Raw genomic sequence first — 24,765 nt, 5'->3', positions numbered from 1 at the left:
TCATTGTAACACTATTCCTTGTAGGTGTTTGCAAACCACAAAAAGCTGATGCAACCTTTTTTCTTTTATTTCCCCTGCGTATTTTATAATATTGTGTCCCATAGATTCAGGCATTCCGACACCTCGTTCTATTTTCATGTCGTTCAGTCACATCAAAGTTTTGCTTTAATGTAATAACGAGCCTCTTCTTTTTTAACTTGTAGTGCTTTCATCTGAAGGGGTCCCTCTTTTGTCCATTTTGCATACACAAGTAGCAGCATCTAAAACTCCAGTGGTAACCCACTTACCTCAACTGCACACATGCTATTTCGCATTAAACAGGACCTGGTATCAATTTACAATTAGCACTAAATTGAGTATTGCATTACTGATGATACCCAATTATACTTCTCAATCCTGGGCTGACTATAATAATGTATATTGCATTATTCGAACTCACATTAATCATGACCTTCAATTAAATTATAATTAAATACTCTTTAGAATGAAATAGGTTCTTTGAGCAATATTATAAAATAACCAAATGTTGATACATTCATTATCACAATAATCCCAAAAGGATTTCTTTGTTTTTCCTCAACGACCGTATCGAGTTAATATCTACTATATGAGAGATCAGTCAGTTTAGTTTTCAGAATTTTCTGTGCTCAGATGCCAAATTAGAGAAGTTTTTCTGTCACTGTACATTAAGGTGGGTGAAAATCATAAAAATAATGATTTTCTTTCAGGTTTGAGAAAGCATCCCAACTCCAATTAGTAAAGATTAAAAGTCAGAGAATAAGAAATGTTCAGCAGAAATCACATTGGCTAAATTGTTTTCTTCGATGGAACAGCTGCAGGACTGTGTAAAAAGCTCGTGGCCTTTAAAAAAAGCCAGCTTAATACATACAGCCTCTTAAATTGCTTTTGCAGTTGTTTGTATCTTCTCTTTTCTGGTTTGGTAATTGCCACTTACTTGAAATACCTGGGCAATTTGTGCTAACTGCTGATAAGTTTACTTGCTAGTCACAGAAACTGATTATTTCCAAGTGTTTTGAAAAAATTATTACTTTGCAGTTCAAGCGGATGCTATTACAAGCATGCTGAAATAATTAGGAGAAAATCAGGGCCATTTGTTAAAATATAAATCAGATTCTGACACTGGAATTTTACATAAATATTTCCTAAAATGTTAGACAAGTATAAAATGTACATACTGTTTTCCAGCTGGAAAAGATTCTTTAAGTTCTCAGAGGAAAGATTTTTCCAACTCTAGATTACCATTGATTGAGATTCCAGCGTTGAATTTAAGATCACCTATATAGAATACATGTGTTCAATCACTTTGCTCTTTCAAGACAATTTATAAAACTTGCTTGGAATAATAAGAAAAGAAGGCTCTCCCTTTGAATGTAAAATGTGGGGAAATACATCAGGAGTAAATCCTGGAGTATATCACTTTTAAACTGTATGCATTTAGTTCAGCCTCTAATTACTTGGCTAGTTGTTTTTCTTAAAAAATAAGTTTCCAAGAACATTAGTTTTACCTTTCCTTTATTTTTAAAACAAAATACGTATATAAAAATAATGAAATATAAAAACTGATAATTTGAATCCTATCCTGAATTTTTTCATTACAAAGGTATCAAAATAATGGCCATTTAAGTATAAACTTTTTACTGTTGACAAGTGAATTGCTAACCAAAAAAACTTGATTTTACAAGCAGTATTAATCTCCATATTTTCTATATCAGTTGATAGCACTTCTGCTGCTTTCTGTTATTATGTATTTTAGCTGCTATTAGTAAAGTTAATAATCTGTGTTCTACAATTTATTTTAACAACATATGAGGATAATGTTACTATTCACTGTTGACTTGAATCAACCTTCTGTAATTTGTTTAAAATTACAGAATTCATCATTTGAGAATAATTTAATATGTATACATGAACAGAAATTATTAAGCCCTGTCTTAGATGCTTCTTTGTAATAATATTTATCATCAGAGTATACATTGTATACTTATTCTGTCTCAAGCTTAAAACAGCTGGTCTGAGCAAGTAGTTATCAATAAAAAGTGGTGTGTTGTGAAGATTCGTAAAGAGACTTTGGTTCACCCCCTCCTCAAGAAGCCATCACTGAACCCCATGATACTGGACCACTTTCATCCAGTATCCAACCTCCCCTTTTGGGGAAAGGTGTTTGAGAAGGTGGTTGCTCAGCAACTTCAGAGGACCTTGGATGAAGCAGATTATCTGAATCCTTTCCCATCAGGGTTCAGATCTGGGTATGGTACAGAAATGGCATTGGTCGCGCTTTTGGATGATCTCTGGTGTGGGCAGGATGGTGGTTATGTGTCTATCCTTGCCTTACTTGACCTCTCGGCAGCTTTCGATACCATCGACCAAGGTATCCTTCTGGACCAACTCAGAAAATTGGGGGTGGACACCACAGTATCCTTCCTCCAGGGTCAGTTCCAGTCAGTGGTGATTGGGGAAGAGAGATCCTGCCCTGCTATGCGGGGTGCCACCGGGGTCAGTGCTCTCACCTCTCCTATTCAACATCTACATGAGACCACTGGGTGAGCTCATCTGTTGCCATGGAATGAGGTATCATGATACTCAATTGTACATCTCTGCCCTGGCGACTTAAGCAGTGCTGTGGACCTCCTATCTCGGTATCTGGAGGCTGTGAGGATCTGGATGGGGAACAACAGGCTTCAACTGAACCCTGGCAAGACTGAGTGGCTTGGGGTTTTGAGCCCTTCTGGTTCTAGGATTTTACCATCTTTGGTACTGGATGGGGTCGCATTGCCCCAAACAGACCCTATGCGCAGTCTGGGGATCCTCCTGGACTCATGACTCCTGCTTGAAGAGCAGGTGGCAGTCGTGGCTAGGAGAACCTTTGCACAACTTTGTATTGTGCGCAAATAGTACCCATTCCTAGATCAGAGGGACCTACTCACAGACACTCAGGCCCTTGTCATCTCTACATGGGGCTGCCCTTGAGGAATATCCAGAAACTTCAGCTGGTGCAAAATGCAGTGGCACAAGCAGTTATGTGTGTTTCTAGTAGAACACACATTACACCTCTGCTTCGCGAGCTGCATTGGTTACCAGTTTGTTTCCGGGTCCAGTTCAAGATGCTGGTGTTGACCTTTAAAGCTCTTCATTGCATGGGGCCGGGCCATCTGAGAGATTGCCTTTCCGTGATTTCATCTGCCCGTCCTATCAGATCCAGCAGAGAGGGTATGTTATGGGTTCCATCGCCTACGTAGCTGCATTTGGTGGCCCTAGGCAGCAGGCCTTTTCTGCTGTGGCGCCTGCACTGTGGAATCTTCTCCCCCCTGAGCTGAGGTTGAGCTTGTCATTGTTGAGCTTCCGGAGGTCCCTTAAGACCTGGTTGTGCCAGCAGGCCTGGGGACCCCAGGGGATGGGGGTGGCTCCGTTATTTTTAATATACTTTTATTCTCTGTTCTATTTTGATTTTTATATTTTTAATGTATTTATTTATTGTTTTTAGCTTTGTTGTATGCCGCCCAAAGTTGCCTGTGGTGAGATGGGCGGCTATATAAATTGGTTAAATACATACATACATACATACAGTACATATATCTGTATTATTGTCTCTGAAAGAACTCTAGTTTCAAATGAAACTTGGTTTTAGGTAGGGCAGTCCCAGAAAAAAATATGGTCATATCTGAAGAAAAGAGATGGCATCATCATTAAGTGAGATAAATCCAAATCTCTTATTAGTAGAAATGTGAACATCTAAGATAGGCATCTTGATACTCAGAATTTCTGGATTTTGATTCAGATGAAATGAGCGGATTTAATGATGATTCCATTGTTGGACTCAAAGTGCAAGACTGAATTAATGTTTCATTTTATAATTAGGATATCAGAAGTGCAATTACGAGAAAATATTTCCAAAGATTTGAGAATTCTAAAATTATCATTACATTGTGTGTATCTTACAATTACTGGAGCATGGGCAACAGTTTGTCGGTTCACAAGGTTGTCTCCAGAGTAGAGTTTCTTGTTTACATAGAATAGTGTGAGGGTGTTTGGGACAAAAGTGGATTTTAATTGTGCTTGTGGCATACTGACTAAAATGTTCCAGAACTGACCAATACTATATTTACTGTTAATGAGGAATAATGTCTGTGGCATGGATACAGCTAAGGTTGATAAGCTAATGTGTTCCTTCTCTGTTGTGATCTGTTGTGAGGAATAACCTTTGTTGAAACAACTAAAATGACTATGAGAGCAGAACAAAGAGTTTACTTTGTTACATGAAAGTGAGAGTTGGGTATGTCTGGAGAAAGATAATGTTTTATATCACACAGTGGGGTCCTTAGGAGTATGTGTGGTAAAAGAAGATAAAGAATAAAAAATGAATAGATACCGAATGAATTTGGATTGAATACAAAAGCAAATGTCCAGAATTAAATAAAATGAGATAGGTTAATCATAAAGAGAGAATAAATGAGGACTGGATTGCAGAACAGCTATATGAAGGAAAAGGGAATGGCTTGAGGGGAAAGGGAAGACTAAGAAGGTTGTGGTTGGATGGAGTTGATGAGATCCACTGAAAGGAAGAAATGAGATTTTTTTTAAAAAAAAGAGTTTGAATCTATATGTAGATGTGGTGGAAGCAAGGATTGTTTGGAAGGACAGAAAGTTAGGAAGAGGTATAGTAAAATGGTGTTTGCATAAACTATAGTTAGCTGTATTTCCTTTCTTTTTCTTTTATCTCATACCTTTTCTTTCTCTTGGCATTTCTTATTACTTTGTTTTGCAGTGTTGCTTGTCTTGAAGGGGAATCACATGATAGGTATCTTTTATATGTATGCGAAATTTGATTGACCAGCACTTTTCCTCTCATTGTCTAATCAATCATCCTGTATTTCAAATTCACAGACTATGTTATACAGTACTGAGGATTAAATATACTGAAATGAATAATTGGATACATTTACTGGCTCTCCAGATATCTCTGTGATAAACTGTGCCATCTAATTTAATCGGAGTTTTAAAAATGTTGCAGTTTAGCAGTTCTTAATAAAAGTAGTAGCACAATAACTTCAGAAATGATCAGTGTATTTCACACAGATATTTAAGCACCTAGCATATATGTCTACAACAACCCTTTAAGAAAGGGTAGTATTTTTATCCAATCTTACTCATAAGCAAGCTACTATCCTAGCCTTCCAATCTTGCCAAGTGAATTCATGGTTCAAACTGAAAAATTGACTAGAATCTCCAGGATACCAAACACAGTTGTGCTACATCTTATACTTTAATCTATGATCCTTAAGATTTATGTATTCATAAATTCAGTTCAGGTTCAAGAGCTGACTTTCCTAGAAATTTGCAACTAAGAATCTCTTAACAGTTCCTAGAGAATTTATGCTTACGAAGCCTGCTGCCAACCCTTCCTCCACCAGGGGGAGCTGTAACGGGTGCCTTTGCACTGTGTGGCACCATGCAATATGTAAAAGAATATTCCACCTCTTTTTACTTCTGAACTTCTTACTTTTACTTACATCACTGGGAAACAACATGCAACACGTGAGCAGTATGGATACCAGCATGATAGGAACTTTATCCTAAATTAGTAAACAAACAGTCCAGAAACCAAACAACTCTCATCCCTCACCCTTCCTAAATGTGCTCGCTCTAATTGTTTCTGCCAATGTCTCATGTAGCTGATTGGTTGCTGCGGATATTCAGTCCCACTTTTTTTTTTTTGCTTTGCATCCTAGCATCTTTCTTCTCTTGGGTCAGATCACCAAGCTGCTTCTCAGCTCCTCCCAAGAACCAAACCCTAGCTCTTCACACCACATTGACTCAGGTGCCTGTCACAGCTCTGATATTCCTTGCCCAAAGCTTTGACCCTTCTCCATCTTTTATTCATGAATGGTCTTTCTGCCAGTAGAGAGGAAGGGCTCCCTGCTAATTCCAAATGCTCTTCTTTTCCTTTCTCCTTTCTCATCTTCCCTATCTCTTCCTCATCACACCCCAAGTTGGGATCTTAGGGAGCTGGGTTTCTCTTTGCCCTCTTTCAAACAATCTTCCTTTCCTCCAATTGCTTCTCCTCCCATTGCTGACTTTTAGGACCAGTCAAACTATAACCTGGCATCTGCATCCTTTGCAGGAAAATGTTCATCTTGCTTGTCAAAATCTGTGCCTCCATTTATTTACCTTAGAATATGGGTGGCCACATACATCTTTTTGAACAAAGAAATAAGTTAATAATATAAAGTTATCCTGTTTCCTGCATCCTACAGACTAATTAGCTGACAACATTAACTTTTTTCCCAATTTTGGGTTGCATTTATAAACTGCATTCACATATTAAAAATACTTAATTTTATACAGAACTATGTATAAAATATATACTATCAGGCAAGGTGAATAATTTTGGGGTAAGCAAACAGTTTGACTTTGAATAAAAAATATAAAGCTGTAGAGCTGTTCTTAATTCTGGTTTCCTTTGTTATGAATTAGTTTGGTTGACATCATGAACCACATAGCTTCCTGCTAAGTTGGTGTATGCTGTAAATTACACAGATTCTTCAAATAACTTCAAAAACTATTTTATTAGTGGTGTCTTTGTGACAAGGATGGAAAAGATCATTTTAAGTACTATTTGGGTAGTGAGATATAACTTGTAATAAATATCATTCTGTTTGAAATAACCAGTATTGACCTGTAAAACATACCATGTTTTGTAAAATATATTTCTCCTTAAAAACATAGTAATTATATGAAATATATATTTATCTGTATCAAATACAAATTCTGCATGAGATATCAGCAGAAAAACATTTAATTTTTGAATTATAAAACATAATGTTAACTTAATGTTAACAATGAAAATCATTTTTCATTTTTTTCCCCCACAGGCAGAACTCATAAAAGGAAATTCACCAAGTATTGGACTGACTCTCCGTCAAGTGCAGGCTAAGGAAGGAGAAACAGGTCACGTTGTCATTGAGACTGTAACACCAAACTCTGCTGCTGCTGCTGCTGATCTTCAGAGGGGGGACAGATTATTATCTATTGGAGGTATGCAGTGAAACTACATGGACTATACTTAATAAGGTTTACTAAGCTGTATGCAATTTGGAAACTGCTTAGAAGGTATAAAAATGAAATGACACTATGGAGAAATGTATAAAAAAGAGCTTCAGCCATCCTTCATCACTCATCACTCAGCAGGATCATAAAACATTGTATTGTATTGAGGACAATAGTGCCTTAATGAAGAGAATGTCATAACTTGTCTTCAGATGCATAAGTCCATAATGATATTTTAGTGTAGTTTTTACTGTAAAATTACTGGTTATCCTTATAGGTATATTTTCCTCCTTAACACTGAAGGGACCTTATTATTGGAGAATAAAAAATACATAAATATTTCAGGAAAACTCACATCAATATTTGGTACCAACCTTGGCAGCTGTTGAGGAAATATTTTTCACTTCAGTACAAGAGAGACAAACAATTAAGTGTCTAGGTAACTATTTCTATAAGATTCTTTGTTGTACAGAAGAGTTTCCTGTATGTGATGTTTATGTAGAGAGTAGCAAATTTGATTTAGTTTTAACTCTCTAAACCTTTATTATCTGTTGAATTGTATTATTTTGTGTTGATACTGTACATGTTTTCTTAAAGAATGATAAATTTTATTTGTATTGTATTTTTATTTCTCCTTTTCTCTGAGACCTCAGAGAATATATATTTTATCTTTACAATACCTTGTAAAGGTATTGTATTATTTTGTGTTGATACTGTACATGTTTTCTTAAAGAATGATAAATTTTATTTGTATTGTATTTTTATTTCTCCTTTTCTCTGAAACCTCAGGCATATATATTTTATCTTTACAATACCTTGTGAGATAGACTGGGCTGAGGGAGAGTGACTGTCCCAGGGTCAGTCTGTGAGCTCTGGGGTTGGTTGGAGACTTGAACCTGGATCTCCCTACTCCTTCCTTTACCACTACACTGCACCTGTTGTAGCCTTGGGAATATGATTATTATGATGATGATTATTTACCCCTCCATCACCTGGTTGGTTGGTTTTGTGCCTTCCTGTCAGTGCTGACTCCTGGCGACTGCCTGGACTAATCCCTGCAGTTTTCTTGGCAACGCTTTTGGAAGTGGTTTGCCATTACCTCCTTCCTGGGGCTGAGATAGAGTGACTGGCCCAAAGTCACCCAGTTGTCTTTGTGCCTAAGGTGGGACTAGAATTCACGGTCTCCCAGTTTCTAGCCTGATGCCTTAACCACTACACTGAACTGGCTCTCCCTCCGTCAGCAGTCTTAGTCTAAATAGGATTTTTGTTATAATGCAAATGATAATTGCTCTACTTCCTATTTACATCTATAGTAATAACATTGATAAGGAATTAATTCATAGGACAGTCCCAATTATTTTCTGTATGGGAGGGAAACAGACTGCATGGCTTCTCCTCTGGGCAGCACCCTCAGATTAGGTGTTTGTCAATTACTTACAGCAAATATTAATTATAATTATTTCTCTTTTTTTTTAACAGGAGTCAGAATTACATCAACAATACAAGTGTTAAAACTTATCAAACAGGCTGGTGAAAGAGTCACCATATTTTATGAGAGACCAGTTGGCTATTGTCAGCAGACTCCACTAGCCCAGGATAATCTTTCACAATTGGAAGAGTCAACATTTTCAGATGAATATTTGCTGAATGAGATAGATAGCAAAGAATTAGATATAGAATTTGAGGACTTGGCAAATGCAATAAAGTCAAGTGAATTCAAAGATGATTCTTCAACCAGTCCCAAGCATATACCAGTTTCACTTGCTGTTAAACCAGCTGGAACTGTATCTCCAGTATTAAATCGCAAGTTACATCTAGGAAGTCATCAGACATCTTCAAGGGCACTTTTCAAAGAGGCAGCCAGACAAGCGATGCTCAAAAATCCTGAGAACCTGGATACAAGTCAGCAGACAAACAAACAGCCACAGATAAATGTAACCAAACCACCTGTACCACCCCGGCCACAGCTTAAAGTGTCAACAGTTTCTAATGAAGTTCAAAATAAATTAGAAACTGGTGACTTATCTTCTGAGAAAGTAGACAAGCTCCCTCCTCCTGCAAGTAATGGAGATAAGAGTTCAGAAAAGGTCATCAGAGTTATTGATGTAGGAGAAGAATCTACAGGATCCAAACCAGTTGCAAACAAACCAGAAATAACTAAGGAGCCTTCAGAAATTTCACAGAGTCCTAGAACAGCTATAAATAAATCAGAAATATTGAAGGAAACTACAGAATCTCAACAGAATATTAAAGCACCTATCAATAAACCTATTGCAAACAAATTAGAGCTATATAAAGACATTTCAGATTCTTCACATTCTTCACTGAATTCTAAGGCAGTAGAAAACCATAATTCATGGGAATCACCAGAAATTCCTTATCGTAATCGAGCAGGTAAATGGGCAAGGACAAAGGGCTCTTCCTACATATTTGAAGTAGGAAAAGAACATACCTACCTAAATATTGGTATTTGGTGTAGAGACCCTTTCAAACTAGGTGGGCTGGTTTGTTTAGGATATGAAAGCATAAAACTTGAAGACATAGCTTTAGATTGTATAGCTACATCTTCTATGGAATTCTTTAGGCTATTTCGATTAAATCCTCCTGCACCTAAAGCCGCAGTAACTAGAACAGCATTGCGTACTTTGATTTCACACAAAGGTTTCAATGAAAAGTTTTGTTATGGTGATGTCACTATACATTTTAAATATTTAAGAGAGGGTGAACCTGAAGACTCAAGTTTTTTGTTGGAAAAAGAGAAAGAAAATATTTCAGAAGAAGCAGCAGCTCCTGTTCTTTCAAAAGATGATCCTTACTTTGGACAAATTACTTACACTGAAAATAGGCATAATTTCCAAGATACTCAGTTTCAGAATCCAACTTGGTGCGACTACTGTAAAAAGAAAGTTTGGACAAAAGCTGCATCACAGTGTGTGGTTTGTGCATATGTTTGCCACAAGAAATGTCAAGAAAAGTGTCTAACTGATGCTCCCTTCTGTTTAGGAGCCACAAGACGGCTTGAGCGAGCTCTACACCCTTTTAAGTTTGAAAACCAAGATTCTCAGTCCACACAAGGAACTCGTGTTGATTCAGAATTGAAAACTACAAATAAAGCAACAGGTCTAACAAGACACATCATCAATACAAGCAGCCGATTCTTAAACCTCCGTCAAGTTCCTAAAGTTCGTATTAATGAACAAGGACCTGACGTGATAGAACCTTCACCAAAGCAGACACCACATCCTTCAGATAATGAAGGCAGTGATACAGAAACTGGTGCCCCTAGTAGTCCTTCCAAGCAAATACCCACTCCAGGAATTAAGTTACCAAGGAAGGAAGGAGGACTTGATGATAGTGTTTTCATTGCAGTGAAAGAAATTGGCCGGGATCTTTATAGAAGTTTACCTACAGAAGAAAGAATCCAGAAATTAGAAATTATGTTGGAAAAACTTCAGTACGAAATAGACCAGGAACTGGAAAACAACAATTCTTTAATTAGAGAAAAGAAAGAAACAACAGATACAAGGAAAAAAATACTATTGGCTGCTGCATTGGCTAAATCAGGTGAAAGATTGCAAGCCCTGACACTTCTTATGATTCATTATAAAGCTGGCATTGAAGATATAGAAGCTTTAGAAAATACAGCTTTAGAACTTGGATCTAGAAAAGAGGATAAAGATGAAGAAGACAACAACTTAGTGGAAGAAACAGATAATGAAGATGAGGCCGCTTTAGTAATGGCGCCAGTGCTTGAAACCTTACTAAAAGAAGAAGAAAGACTTGAATCCCAGAATGTGTCCGTAGACTGATATTGCACATTTGGCCTTGCATATTATACACTGGGAAACACTTTGCACTTAATCAAACTACATCAGATACTTCAAAATGTAATTAAACACTGATATAATATGTACAAGCTGCTTCTCCATTATTTTCAAACCCATGTAAGGAAATGGCTTTTATTTCCAGGTACAATACGATTTTGTTTTGTTGAGCCATGTTACATTTAAATAACATTTTGGGGCTTTATGCTAGATGATTTTTAATTTATTTGAACTTTTTTTTCTAAAATGTATTTCTGAAATGTATTAGGGTAAGTTGTAAACCTGTACAAAGCATTCAGAGGGATGCTTCACAAAGTGGGTTGGCATGCTTCAAGGCAGCCACCTCCTCCATAAGGTTCAGCATCACCGTTCTGAGGGCTTTCTCAAGTCGTCTCCGCAGACACGTTCACCCATAGCCCGTTTCCTGGCAATCTCAATGGAAATGTTGTCTTCTGAAGGGCATGGCTGCCTCCGTGTTTCAAGAAAGAGCCCTTTGCTCACACCAACATGCTTTCTGAATTGCCTTTGAAATGCTTTATACGGTTTCTGTTCTCATTTCTGTTCTTTTCATTATTCAGTTTTAAAGCTTCGCATTTTTACTTTGCACTCAGATTAGAACTACTGTAGCGGCTGCTAAGGGGTCAGTTTTGAAGACTTTTGTTACGCTTTGCCATTTGCTTATTCAGTATTTGGAAAGGGGATTGGGAGTTTCAGGGGTTTTTTTGTTTTGCCAATGATGCATTATAGATAACATGCCTTTATTTTCCATTATTTGGTAACATTAGTATTATTTCAATGTTTGATTTCTATGATTTTCTTTCACAGAGAAGACTGAATTTTTTGAAAAGGCAATTTATGCCTCACTCTTTCCTTCTGTGGATTTATTAGAATCTTTAGCTGGGAAGGACCTTTAAAGCACATATCATTGAAACAACCCTCAGCAGATTCTCATTTCCCTGATCAAAAATGTCCGTAGGCATTAGGTTTTGCCTATACATATACTATACCAATGTTTTATAGAAATGTATTGAAAACGTGCCAGCAGGTTTTTGTTTGTTCATGTAAACTGTAGATGGAAGCTTCACAGAATATACCCCTTCTATAATGTAATAATGTTAAGCACCTGTGAGAAAATTTAAAATTTAATGGTAGCCTTACCAGTTTATTTTTGCTAGAGAATTTATGATTTAAGAATTAATGTTTTAAAGGATAAAAAAATTAACACTAAAATGAGTTACTCTCCAGTGGCTGTGGTGATATCTTGCACAAAAAAATGACAGATGCTCAGCAATTTAAGATGTTTTCCCTCCACTGGATCCTGAGCCCAACTAAACTAAAATAAACTTTTCCACCTTGTTCTGGAAAAAAAAATATCAGTTGACCTGACATGAGGATTGTTCGTTAGGGTCATTTAGGTGTTTCAGACCCATATTTCTTAATGTTTTGTGTTTATGTACTTACTCATTATTTTTGGCACTGCTATAAAAATCACTTTTTATAAAGTTAGCATTCTAAATCACACCTACCTTGACTAACAAGCAACCGCTCGAGCTACTGCACAGAAATTGTTTTACTGTTACGATGAGAGTGAACAGCCTCCCGACATGTTTAACCTTACAACTTGTTCTTACAATTAAAAAGCAAACCGTTGAACTGAATAGCTGCCAAATTAACATAATCCATATTTTTTTAAAAAGGCAAACATTTTTAAGTATTTGCCCAAATGAACCAATAATGTTCAATCAACGCTGTATTTAAAGGATATTATCTTTCAAAATTCATCAGCTTAACAGAAGTTTGCATAAACTAGGACATTTTCCCTTTAGCTTCTGTCCAGGTACTAATTTGCTAATGACAGTACAGTTACAGGAATACTACAGTTATGAGGTTTACTGAACTAACATCGTATAGTTAGTTACCAGTTAATGAAAGGGCATGAAAAGGTGGGTATTAGTTCTCCACTAGGACGATTGTATAATGTAAGTTCAATACAGTACAATATTCTAACTGTTGTGTGAGAATGGCAGCAACATACTAGTATGGTAGCATCAAGGAAAACATAAAGAATAGAATTATAATAAATACTGTTTTTAAGGAGCAACTATTAATACATTCCTTTTATATCCTTTGCTTCTCTGCTTTACTCTACAGAGCTGAAAATAATAAATACCACTGGAACAAGAATATCTTGATGTGGTGGTATGTTATTACTTGACCCTTGCATATATTTATGGAAATCTGCCTGAGATGATTGTCAGATGATTTTATCATGAGAACAAGCTTTAATAAAAGTTTTTAAATAAATTCTGTTTCTTTGTTACAAGCTGTTAATATTTAAAGAATATTTTAGCACATAACTGATGCTTTTTTTTTTTTTACTCCAGCCTATTTTCTAGAACAATAGCTTCCAACATATTCAGTGAAACTTTTCAATTTTGTGGAAGGGTTGTAGATGAAAGATAAAAAGCTTGTTTATCTGTGAATGATAGTAGGCTTATTCCTTGATAGGCCTCGGTAGAGTTAGGAAAGCCCGCTCAATAAAATCTTTTATGGACCCTTTCCCATCCTGGTTTCTGCCTGATGTTTTTCACTTCAGTTCTCATCAGACCCAGCCAGGCTTGTCTGTAATCAGAGGGCTCCAGATTGGGAAAGGCTAGTGGAGAAACAGAGAACTAGGTGGCCCAGTTACATACGATAAGTACTTGCCCTTCTTTCTAGTAACACATTTTCTAAGAAGCTTCTCTACATTTGCAATACTGTATGCTACAGAGGATTTAAGGTTGTGAAATACTTATTCCTTGATTGAGAAATTATTGATAAATCTGAGGAACTTAATTAAAAATCATAAATTAAAACATCGCCTTGGGGTGATTAAACAAGTTTATCTACAAAGTAAGTGCAATGGGGTTGTTTGTTTTCATAATGATGTTCCTATTAGACTTTTAATGACAGAATTCTTAAACATACTGTGTAATGCAACTCCTTAGTTGTAGCAAACTAATACCAAATATTACAGTACTAAGGGATATGTTTAATATCACCATCTCATAGAAGCAGTTCTGAATGCTTAAATATGAAAACTTGTGTTATTCTCCAGTAGGGTTATCACTACTGTGACAGTATGACTTTTGACAGATACCATTATCTGAAAACCTGTTACTTCCAAACACACCTATTGGAGTGAAAAAGCTCATATTTTTAAAAAGAAGACTTTTTAAGACTGTATTAAGAAGAAGACTTATCAAAAACAAACAATTATGTGTTTTGAAAAATGTACAAGGAAAACCAGAATATCAGTAAGTAGATAAATATAAATAAAAGTTATATTTTGTAGAAGAATTGTTAAATTCAGCATAATGTGTTTAGATATGCAAGGCAACTATATTTCAAATAATACACTGCATAGAAACCAAATACAGATTAAGATAAATACTGTTCTCTGTAATAAAGGTACCACTGAAATAAATGTTAGTTATAAAAGTTATACAAGAAAGATTTGATTATTAATGCCAGGTGCCAAAAGTAAAATGGATTAGAATTAAATTGGTTAATTGCAATAGCACCTAAGGCGTACCTGAGGTTTACTCTCAAGTGGCAATGTTTATAGTAAGAGGCACTTCAAATATTTAGGAAAAAAATGAGTAATTCGAATCTCTGTCTCAGAATGTTCTGACCCAGGAATCTCTAGCACCACTTATTGTCTACTGTGCTAACACAAGAAGGGCAACTGTGAGGGAAGAATGATGTTTGAAACTCTCCTAATCTTTCACAGTGGTGTTTTGTTTTGTTGTTCAAAACTTCCTATCCATAATTTAGGGAGTCTTTCCAAGAGTTGTGGATTCAGAGTATTTCTTTATCTGCCCAACATTTGAGTTTAGGGGGACAACTCTGCAAGTTGGTGAGAAATTAGAGGAATCATCAAGTGCCTTTCTTTCTATACACTTCTCTCACTTGCATATACACATACATACATAGAGACACCTATTTAATTGTCTTCATCTAAGATAAGGTTTCGTAAGTTTATGTGAAGGGAGCTGTTGACTCTTCAACATATGGAATGATTACAAAAAAAAAAATGTTTTCCCTGCCCCAAAATCCACATGTGCAAACAACTGTGGATTTAAAGCACTTTCTCTGAAATTCAGCACAGTCATTTTGAGAACTGTCATAGCAATGGGGCAAGGGGACCAAGACTTGGTGTCTTGCCTTTCTGTACTAATTGGCACATAAACAGTAGTGAAACATCACATTGTACCTTTTATTTATTTCACAAAATAACATTCAATTCTTATTTTCTGTATAACAGAACAATAACAATTCATCTAAAGTATTTCCAAAACTTGACCAAAATATATGTTTTATGCACGGAAATGACACGCACAAACACACACTTTACAAAACTATATAAAGTTTCTGCTTTAAATACAAACCATCTGTTGATACATTAGAAAAGGCACAGCAATCAAGTTTACAAACGGTGTTATGTATACAACACTACATAAATATTTGATACTTACATGGTCTTACATTTGTTGGACTTTTATTTTCACAACTAAGGCCATAATCCATGGGCTCATCTCAACACTGAGAGAACACTGCCACAGGACTCAATAGATTGCAATATAGACCATTATGTATTAAGAACCAGAACGTTTTCTGCCTCCCATTTATCAAACCACCCAGTCTTCAAATCTGTTGAACCCTGTTTTGCATATTTTCTTCAAAAGCACACTATGATGCAGACTCTCATTCAAGGAAAGGTGTTAATCCACTTCCATCTGCTGATGTCCAAAAGATAGTTAGAAACAAAGGAGTCACTCTGTGAATAGACTTTGCATGAATTTCATTTCATGCAGACACCTAAACGTCTGACAATGTTAAAAGGCAGGTATGTCCTATAACTTTTTAATTTGCAAAAACAAAACAAACTTTAGAAAAATAAAATTTTATAGTACAAATCTACTAGGGAATATAACTGCCTGGCCTTCCTTTTGATAATCAGGTAGCATTTTTAAAAAACAGATCTCATATACGGGAGTTCAAATGCTGGCAGTTTTGTTTCTAGTTTAAATAGGCACGTATTAGAACAGTTTTAGCAAGGAGTATGCAGAGACTAATGGTGCAGCTTGAGGATTAATCTTAAGCTCCAGAAACAGACTGATCTGGTATAGCCATTCCATTTTGACCTTTGGATCGGAAACAAGATTTGGGTGGGTGGGGAACAGAACTGCAGCCTAACATGGGGAAAACTGAACTTGTGATCAGTTTGTTTCTTCATTAAATGGGATAACGGCAGAAAAACTAAAGCTTCGTGAGATGAAGCATGCCAAACTATAGAAATTGCTACAAAAGTTTTGGGGCTATATTCCTTTAAAATTTAATTTCTTATTTTAAAATGTCTCAGTGTCAGATGTTATTTTGTGATATAGCATGTTCAATTTTGTAGCATCAGTAGCTCCCTTGAAGGGAATCATCCAAACTGAATTTTGAATAGATGGGGAATATAAATTGAAGAGATCCTTGTAAAGAATTTTCCTTGTCTATGGAGAGGTTCATTGCTTGGGGCCAGGTCAGGTACCTGACACAGCTCGAAAGCATAAACCATGCAGCAGCTAAGGATGAAAGACTGAATTAAAGTGAGCCACAGCTCATAGAGGACATGATATAATTAAAGGTGCTTCTTCAGTTCCTTCCATGTAAATGACAGAAAGGGTTGCTGCATTATCACTGTTGCAGCAGGTTAAAGCTCCAGATAAAAAATCAAGGCTTGCCTATCCATCCCAGGGAAATAAAAACCTATTCTGAATTATCATGTTTCAACTTGGAATCTGGGGCTTGTCTGAATCTGGTGCACACTCTAGTTCACGCCTACATAAAAAGAGTATAAGCAGAAATCGTATATCTCAACTTTCTTTCTGTATAATTTTGGATGTAATTAATGGCATGCCACCATAGTAACAGTTATTTGAAATTTACATATTCAAATAATGCACTAGACATCAATGTTTAAATGAGGATAAGACACCAGATTTGGACAAGTTAGAATGAAATGAAAGAAATACAACAATTTTCAGTATAATATCTTATTATTTATCAGTACCAATGCCAAATTAAGATGAACCAATTAATTACTTATATCAAATTTCTCTTTCCCAAACGTTCCCATAGTTTGCAATGAAATTGATTCTCTATTAGCTACATAAGTTTTGTTCACTTTACATCATTTTTAATTAGGGTAAGTGTAAAGGAAAGTTTATAGTTTCAAGCAAAGCTAATTTGAAAAGTGCAAAGTATTATAACTTTTTTTTAAAATATACAATCTGATAATTTATAATTGATAGTTTCAGGCACTCATTGCTGCAATGAATTAAATGAAAATGTATCATAGGGAAATGTTTGTGAACTAATATTTTAAAGGCATGGATCTAGATTGAGATGTATACATTTACAACAAAATGCCTAATGTTAAACACAAAGTTTTAACGTTATAACAAAATCTTCTAAAATCTTTTTTTATAAGGCAGTGGGTACTCTTGATCAAGGGCAACAAATAATTATACCTTTGGTTTCGTTTTGTTTTACAAGTTCACAATTAAAAGTACAGTACAACTAAAACTTTCTGATGAGATGTTTCACAGGAAAAGTCTGCTGTATCATTGAACTACCAGTACCGGCTTTTAAACATTATTCATCACTCTCCGAATCTTCATCATCACCACCTAACTGATGTGACTGGATGCTGTTCTGTGTGTACATTTTGGTTTTAAAATGACAGTTATGATCCATAAGTATTGCCTATAAAAGAATAGAGCTATGATTATAATATTACTATGATAATATTACCAAAGTATTATTGTATTGCTCTGCAAAACAACAGAAGACTTCAAGGCCAGTGTCACTTAAGCATATACAGCATAGGATTAATTTTCAGAAGTTAAACATATTTGCCTGTTTTGTACTAGCCTAATTAGTGTTTAGCTTTTAATATAAAACACTTGATGTAGGTATCCTGCTCACTAAATATAATAATACAAAACAGTTTAACCTAATTCCTTGTGAATTAATCTGAAGGAAAGCTAGAACTGCAGGCATTAGTTATCTACAATAAAAAATGCATCTTACTTAGATATATACTATTTCAGCTATGTGGACATGCTGTTTCCTAGATGTCAGTCCAAGCAAATATAGGGGTCTTGGTCAGCTACCAAGGAGCAGCAGTTAAGAATGTAAAGGTCAGCTGTCCCTAGTGTGAAATTATCCAGATAATTGGCAGAATATCTATTCTTCAATCATTCTGTTCCGTGTATATGCTAGATGGTTAAAGATATATTTTACAGAAAAGTAAATGACATAACACCCTTGTAATGTATTTAAAAGCAGTCATGATGATTATTTTGTTGCAGAAAATATAGACACAGAAGACATGCTACAAAAGATGTTCTGTATTGAGTCCAGAGAAGAAATAGCTCTGTGCTTACCATCTTTTCTTCCTTGGCAGGTGGACTACGCAGAAACAAACACAGGGGAGCAAAGAGAATATCAATAATTCCTATAATTGTCATGAGCCATGGAAACCCAATTGACTTTGCAATAGCACCACCAACAGATGGACCTTTGGAAATACAAGTTGTTTAACAAAAAGAAAAAAGAAAAAGCTGAGGACCGTCAAATAAGGAAAAAATAAGACCTGATCTAAAACATTGGGCCACTTCATGCCTAACACTAAGTCAGAGATCAGACCAGTATGCCAATTCAAACTGCCTGATTGCTTTCAATTGGCCCCTCCTACAAAAATGAGAAAGCAGTTACCTATGTTTATCTTTAATTAGCATTACATAAAAACCTGGATGACAGATTTCATCTAACATGCTGCAAATTGAAGCCAGGTTTCTTTAGGAATGCCAAGGGATCCCATTTGGCATACAAAGATAAATATGCCATAGACTAAGACTTATTTGTTTAGCCACACTCCTAATAGAAAGGGGACCTAAACAGGAATGATTGACAATGTGCACCAACGCATTTGCTCATAAGATGTTCTGTTATGCAGGAAACCAGAATACTCTGAAAGTATAATCAGATCTTTAAAATGTGAGCAAACATAGCTTTCTGATTGCTGCCTACTGAAATGCTTAGTATAATGTCCTCGCTTCATTACCATAGTTCTCATAATTTCATGAATTGAAGAGTGGGGAAAAAAACTCAGTTAATTCTCGCCCTAACTCATCCTTTTTGCCATCATCAGGCTATTTTTCTGTAGCTTGCTTTCAGAAAGTTTCAACAGCAAAGTGGAGACCCTAAGTCCCCAGGGTGCCCCTCCTGATTTTCATTCATGCCTTGGGACTCCTCCCAGTTACTAAAAATAGGTAGCATGGCTTCCTAGTATTCTGGGGCAGGAAAGGCAAGAAAGGTTTAATGGAAGCCCTAGAACAGTATTTCTCAACCTTAGCAACTTGAAGATGTCTGGCTGGGGGGGAATTCTGGGAGTTGAAGTCCAGACATCTTCCAAGTTGCTAAGGTTGAGAAATACTGCCCTAGAATAAGCTTTAAATAGTTCTTCAGCATGAAACAAAACAGCCTTCAATGGTAACCCCCCCCCCCAAAAAAATCCTGGCCTTCTCAAACAGTATTTGAAGCTTTATATATAAATTTTGGTAGTAATTCAGTATATTTTTAAATAGTAACCATAGATTTGTGGGGGTGGGGATGGGTTAATACAAAACAGTGCAAAGATCTAAACGCTACAAACAGCTATTTTGATGTTAAGTGCATTTCAGATAAAACCCTTACCTAAAGCAAAACCCATGCAAAATGCAACATCTGCGATTGCATAAACACTCCCATAGACTGAAACATGACGCAGATCAACAAGGTAACCCATAATAGGCATCAATGAAGAATCCACCATCCCTGATTATAACACAGAAAAAAGAATATTTTAAGCAGGATCTCCAATTTTTCTCCAAAGTATATACCTGCAAAATAAAATTGCCACAAATTTTTGAAGGAAATATGTATGTGAATAGTGCCCAGTTTTATTGAATTTATTACAGAATTTTTAAACCAAAAGGTATTCTAGCAGTAGCAAAATCTTTTCCTTTCAACACAACACACTCAAAATTTGAAATAGGCTGTGCTTTGTTTACCAGAACTGGAACAATGACCTCAAAAGGTTTTGTAAGATCTTAAGAAGAAATGTTGCTTCAAATGTCCAATTTGTTTTATTCTAATAAGCCTGAGTTTGCCCCTCCAAAATGTGACTGTCTTTCCCAGAGAGGAACAGCCCAATCCTGCCTATTCTATAAAACTACCATACCACTCTCATAAACTTTGTCCTGGTAACAGGTGTAAAATCAGTGGGTTATGATAATCAGTACCAGATCTGAAATATAAAGCAAAAACCTTTAATAATTAACATCATGAATCCACCATCTAGTTTATTAATTCAATATCAAAGTTCTTCAACAATATATGTTTCCCAAAGTTTAGTTTCATATAATTAATTTTGTATCCCACTATGGTGCAAAATTCAAATAAAAAGTTGTCTTAAGACAAGTATATTATCTTCAACTGAGTGATTTTACACACCATTTAAAGTCAATGAATACTAATGTTTTCTACTAATGTTTGGTTCTATCTTGCCATAAACTGTCCTTAAGTCTCCTTATATTTGTGCCTGGATAGGCAGACAGATACATCAAGCCAGTAGAAGAGATATTGAACTCTAGCAGTTGCACCTGTGTTGCTGGACCATTTTTCAAGCCTTCTGCCATAGTACAGGAATACAGCATTTCAAAATAGAACTGTCTTGCTCTTGATAAAGCTGGTGCTACTGTAACTAACGCTCACCTTCATCTGCAAAAGCCTATGTATGAAAGGCAATGACATCTTTCTGTGAAGGATTCATCAAAAATGTTTAGCCTTTTCTGTTTACCCTATGTCCCGCTGCTTTGTACTAATGTGCAAGAGGATGAAAGCTTCTACTAAATTTAAAACCAATAATTATATACTAGAGTCAGTTATCCGTGAGCTACTTTTGCTATAATTAAAGATAATTTATTAGAATATAATCAATCCAATATTATTCACTAATGTCAAGATATCATTATACAAATTCTCTACCCCGTAAAGACTCTTTATATTCTACAGAATGACATATGTATATCTAATTATTGCACCATCTGTCACATCTGTTATGATACAATAAAAATGTGTTTAATTTTCCTGCTGGCAGCACAGTCTAACATCATTACGCAGAAACAGAATAGGATTCCTTATGTCTCTTATGTACCGATAGTCACTGCTGTATTTACTTCTTTTGTAGATTCCAAATGATGCAAAATACTGCTTTTTGAAAGGAAGCAGCAGTAAAGCATTATGTTTCGTTAACGTGAACACTAATTAGCTCTATCTGCAATGTTTTTAAGGTTTTGTATACTTTCAGAAACCATGGCCAAGCCACAGGTTTCCATATATTACAATGGTTAATGCATATTGCTGCATGCAATCTTCTTAGAACATTGGAATCTTAACTGTGCTGAGCACTTGTAAGTAATAACAATGAGGTAGGTTCCTTATGTTAAAGCCATCATATTTCACAAATATACATGCATCTCTTGTATTCAGAATCCAGTCAGGAAGGAGATCCAAATTACTAGATGGTACCACGTTGCAACTTAATTAAAATCTGAAATATAAAGTAATGTATCTGGGATTGCAAAGCAATCCCATAATCCAGTTCAGCTGTTTTCTATGTTACCTCTTCTATCACTGTCCAACCTAAACATGAGGTGTATCTCATGTATCTCCCCTTATTTCACAGAATCATACATACAAATAGTCTGGATGCATCTGTACACAGGAAGATAATGTCCTCTTTCAAATTCATTTAATGTAATTGTGATAGAAATCAAAACCTATATATCACTCTACTGATATCTACTGTATGTAAAAGTAAAGATTCTGCGTAACACATTAAACAACAGAATGTAACTTTGCATACTCTTTAACCAAATTTCCACCCTTTTTTTTCCCCTTACCAATGGCAAAGCCAACTCCAAAATTTGGTGCTATGAGTCCGTATATGTTTTTAGCAAACGGTACCTGGAAGTAAAAGAAACAAAATGAAGTATCAACGTATCGATACTGGATGTGTTTTTCATTAGATGAGCAGAAAACCTCTATCAGCTTGAGGGCTCTGCTAGGTTTTGCGTGGCACATGAGGAACCACAGTAAATGAGGCATCAATGTTGCCCCTTAAAGTTTCCAAACCAAAATTTTTGGCACCACCAACTTGGGGCGGAGACACCAAAAGGCAAGGCGGTGAGGCATACCTTCTAGACACCTGCATTAAACTTATTAAGGTCATGCAGCGTATCATTCCTATGTTTGGTATAAGATTCAAATAGTATTTACATAATGTTTTAGTTTAAAGTCAGTGTACAGGTTTTAATAACATCAGTTACACATACAAAGTCTTCAGCTGTGGGGATTGGAGCACTCTGGTGGGTATGTTTTCATACTACAGTTTCTAACAGTGTGGGAACTTGGTGCTAATGGTTTTTGTTTCATGTGAGTTCTGCAGAACCATATTTTTTTAGAATTATGTTCCTAGAATTTTGTCCATTTGGAATAATAAAGAATCTTTATTGTACATAAAACTTAATTTTACATAAAGTTTAAAAACCTAGATTGTCCAAGGATTTACATCTGACTGTACATTTCTCCCATATTTACAACACAAATACATGATGCACACAAAAACACAGATATGCTAAAATGTGCTTCAGTAAACCTGAGACATGCCACATAGGATAAATATGGAATTAATTCAATAGAATTCAAGTCTAACTGCTTCTATTTTATATAAGAAAAAACTGCATTTTAAAAAGTGGCACCATTGTACTAAGAGACAGGGACATGTTAAGGCTCAGAAATGCAAACTAGAAATATTAATGATGGCAAGATTTCTAAGTGTTGCTGACACAAATGTAAAGAATAATATAATCAAGAGGGCATAGCTCATTTTTCATAATTCTTTTTCTCCTGAATAAAAGCAAGAGAATGAAATGGCTGCAATTTGAGATGTAAAAGGAGTTTCCCCTGGAAATGCTGTGAACACTAGTTTGCCCAGCATTCATCTTCCCTAAATAAAAAGTGTATGACAAAAAGATAAAGTAATGAGTATTAAGTGCAAATAGCAGTATTTATATATTTTAAAGTTTATATGTTTAAAAGAATTTACAACCAGGAATTTGCATTTTAAAAGCCTGCATTAAGAAAATGTACACAGCAAAAAAAAAAAAAAAAGAGGGCTGGACAATCTACATTAGAAAAATTTTGGACAATTTATTCAAGTGCATACTAGTTATAGAAATTAGGGGAAAACATTACAGTTTGTTTTAAAAACCTATAAAAATAGTTCCAGACCTGAATTCCACCCTGTTGGGATGAATAGTAAAGCAGACAGTATTTCTAATGATTTGCAGATGCCTCTTTATTGGTGTCAGATACAGATTGCACTAAGGCACAGTGGTTTGGGTTTGGGTTTTGTTTTTCGTTTTGCTTACCACTATGTGAGATCCCGTCCATCACGGTTTTTAAACCATAATTTTATAGGTTATAAAACACGTGAACCAAGCTGCTACAGTTTGTTCAATAATGTATCATTAAAACAAATCACACTTGAAACTCATGTGTAGAACCTACGTTAAATTCAAATTTACAAGCTGCTCTCTCAATTTTAATGAGCTATTTAGATCTGGCCAAATCCAGGATGTTGCTTCCTACTTCATTGTTACACACAACAAAAAAACAGAACGGAACAGAACTGGGTTTTTTGCAGTAACAACGTTTACTCACACACAGAATGCTTATTCCCACTATTATCATCCCAATTAGGGCACAAAGCCACCTGTGAAAGGAGAAACATTATCTTTTAGCCATCCAGAAACATAGACACCAAATGTATTTTTCTCATGCAATATTGTAGCTAACAGCACTATGTGACTTTAAAATAAAATTGCTTCAATTATATTATTATGAAAACCACAGGATGCTTTCACTAAGAATTAAGAAACACCCAAGCATTTAGAAAAGTTGTCCAGGAATTCAGTGTTTAAATTTAGCCTACCTTCCCATTTTGTGTGCAAGACCACCAAAAAGATTTGTTCCAATCAGATAAGAGACACTGGCTGGAATGAAAGCAACGCCTGAAAAATATGAATGGGTGTCTTATCAACAATGCTTTCAGTGAAGCATAGGAAAAAGTAATACATTCAGACACAGCCATTTTTATTAGAACATATCTAATGAAGGTCCACGGTCTGAACCAAAAAAAAAGAAAGAAAGAAAACCCTCTCTAATATCCGGGTTATTTCAATTCTTTTGTAATCTCAAACAAGATTATCTATCAGATTTAAATTGTAATTATATTTTTAAAAGTGTCCTCATAAGTTCATGTTTCTGTGGAGGTGAAGGAGTATATGCATCTATAGAACAAAGAAATAAAACATATTAATAAACATCAATAAACTTTGTTAAAAGGTGAATTAAACTGAAAAGTAACAAATAATTTAATAATAACTGATTTTTCCTAGAATTAGATCACAAATGAATCTACAACATTTAGAAATCCAAGTTTATAAAATAAAAATAATTTATTTATTTGGAATAAGGATATCAGTCTGTTGTTGCTACATAATGCAACTGAATACCTGTGGCTGGATAACAGGAAGAGAATGCTATTCTACTGATCACATCCTGCTTGTAGCATTCCCCATTCATATATGGCTAACCAGTGCAGAATACTGGCCTTGATAGGCCTTTAGTCTGAATCAGCAGACTTTTCTTCATTAACCCTGTTGGATCAGGCCAA

General features: G+C 35.5%; 2 protein-coding genes across 2 annotated transcripts in view; one reads left to right on the top strand and one right to left on the bottom strand.

Moving 5' to 3' along the window:
- Positions 1-13,193, top strand: part of PDZD8 (PDZ domain containing 8) — a 56,120-nt gene extending 42,927 nt beyond the window's left edge. The window contains exons 4-5 of the mRNA XM_007424027.4: positions 6,891-7,053; positions 8,545-13,193. Of these exons, the coding sequence (XP_007424089.1) occupies positions 6,891-7,053; positions 8,545-10,874 (2,493 nt within the window). The 3' untranslated portion in view covers positions 10,875-13,193. The remainder of the gene's footprint in view (positions 1-6,890; positions 7,054-8,544) is intronic.
- A 1,681-nt stretch (positions 13,194-14,874) lies between these two features.
- Positions 14,875-24,765, bottom strand: part of SLC18A2 (solute carrier family 18 member A2) — a 32,871-nt gene continuing 22,980 nt past the window's right edge. Inside the window, exons 11-16 of the mRNA XM_007424026.4 lie at positions 24,022-24,100; positions 23,751-23,802; positions 21,929-21,992; positions 19,680-19,799; positions 18,368-18,501; positions 14,875-17,684 (exon numbers count right to left, since the gene is read on the bottom strand). Coding sequence (XP_007424088.1) covers positions 17,574-17,684; positions 18,368-18,501; positions 19,680-19,799; positions 21,929-21,992; positions 23,751-23,802; positions 24,022-24,100 — 560 coding nt within the window. The 3' untranslated portion in view covers positions 14,875-17,573. The remainder of the gene's footprint in view (positions 17,685-18,367; positions 18,502-19,679; positions 19,800-21,928; positions 21,993-23,750; positions 23,803-24,021; positions 24,101-24,765) is intronic.

This window comes from Python bivittatus, unplaced genomic scaffold (genome assembly GCF_059951505.1).
Source record: "Python bivittatus isolate LINGU-HERP-01145 unplaced genomic scaffold, Pbiv_v1 ctg000980_np1212, whole genome shotgun sequence".
Lineage (NCBI taxonomy): Eukaryota > Metazoa > Chordata > Lepidosauria > Squamata > Pythonidae > Python > Python bivittatus.
This window is presented reverse-complemented; position numbering and strand designations above follow the sequence as displayed.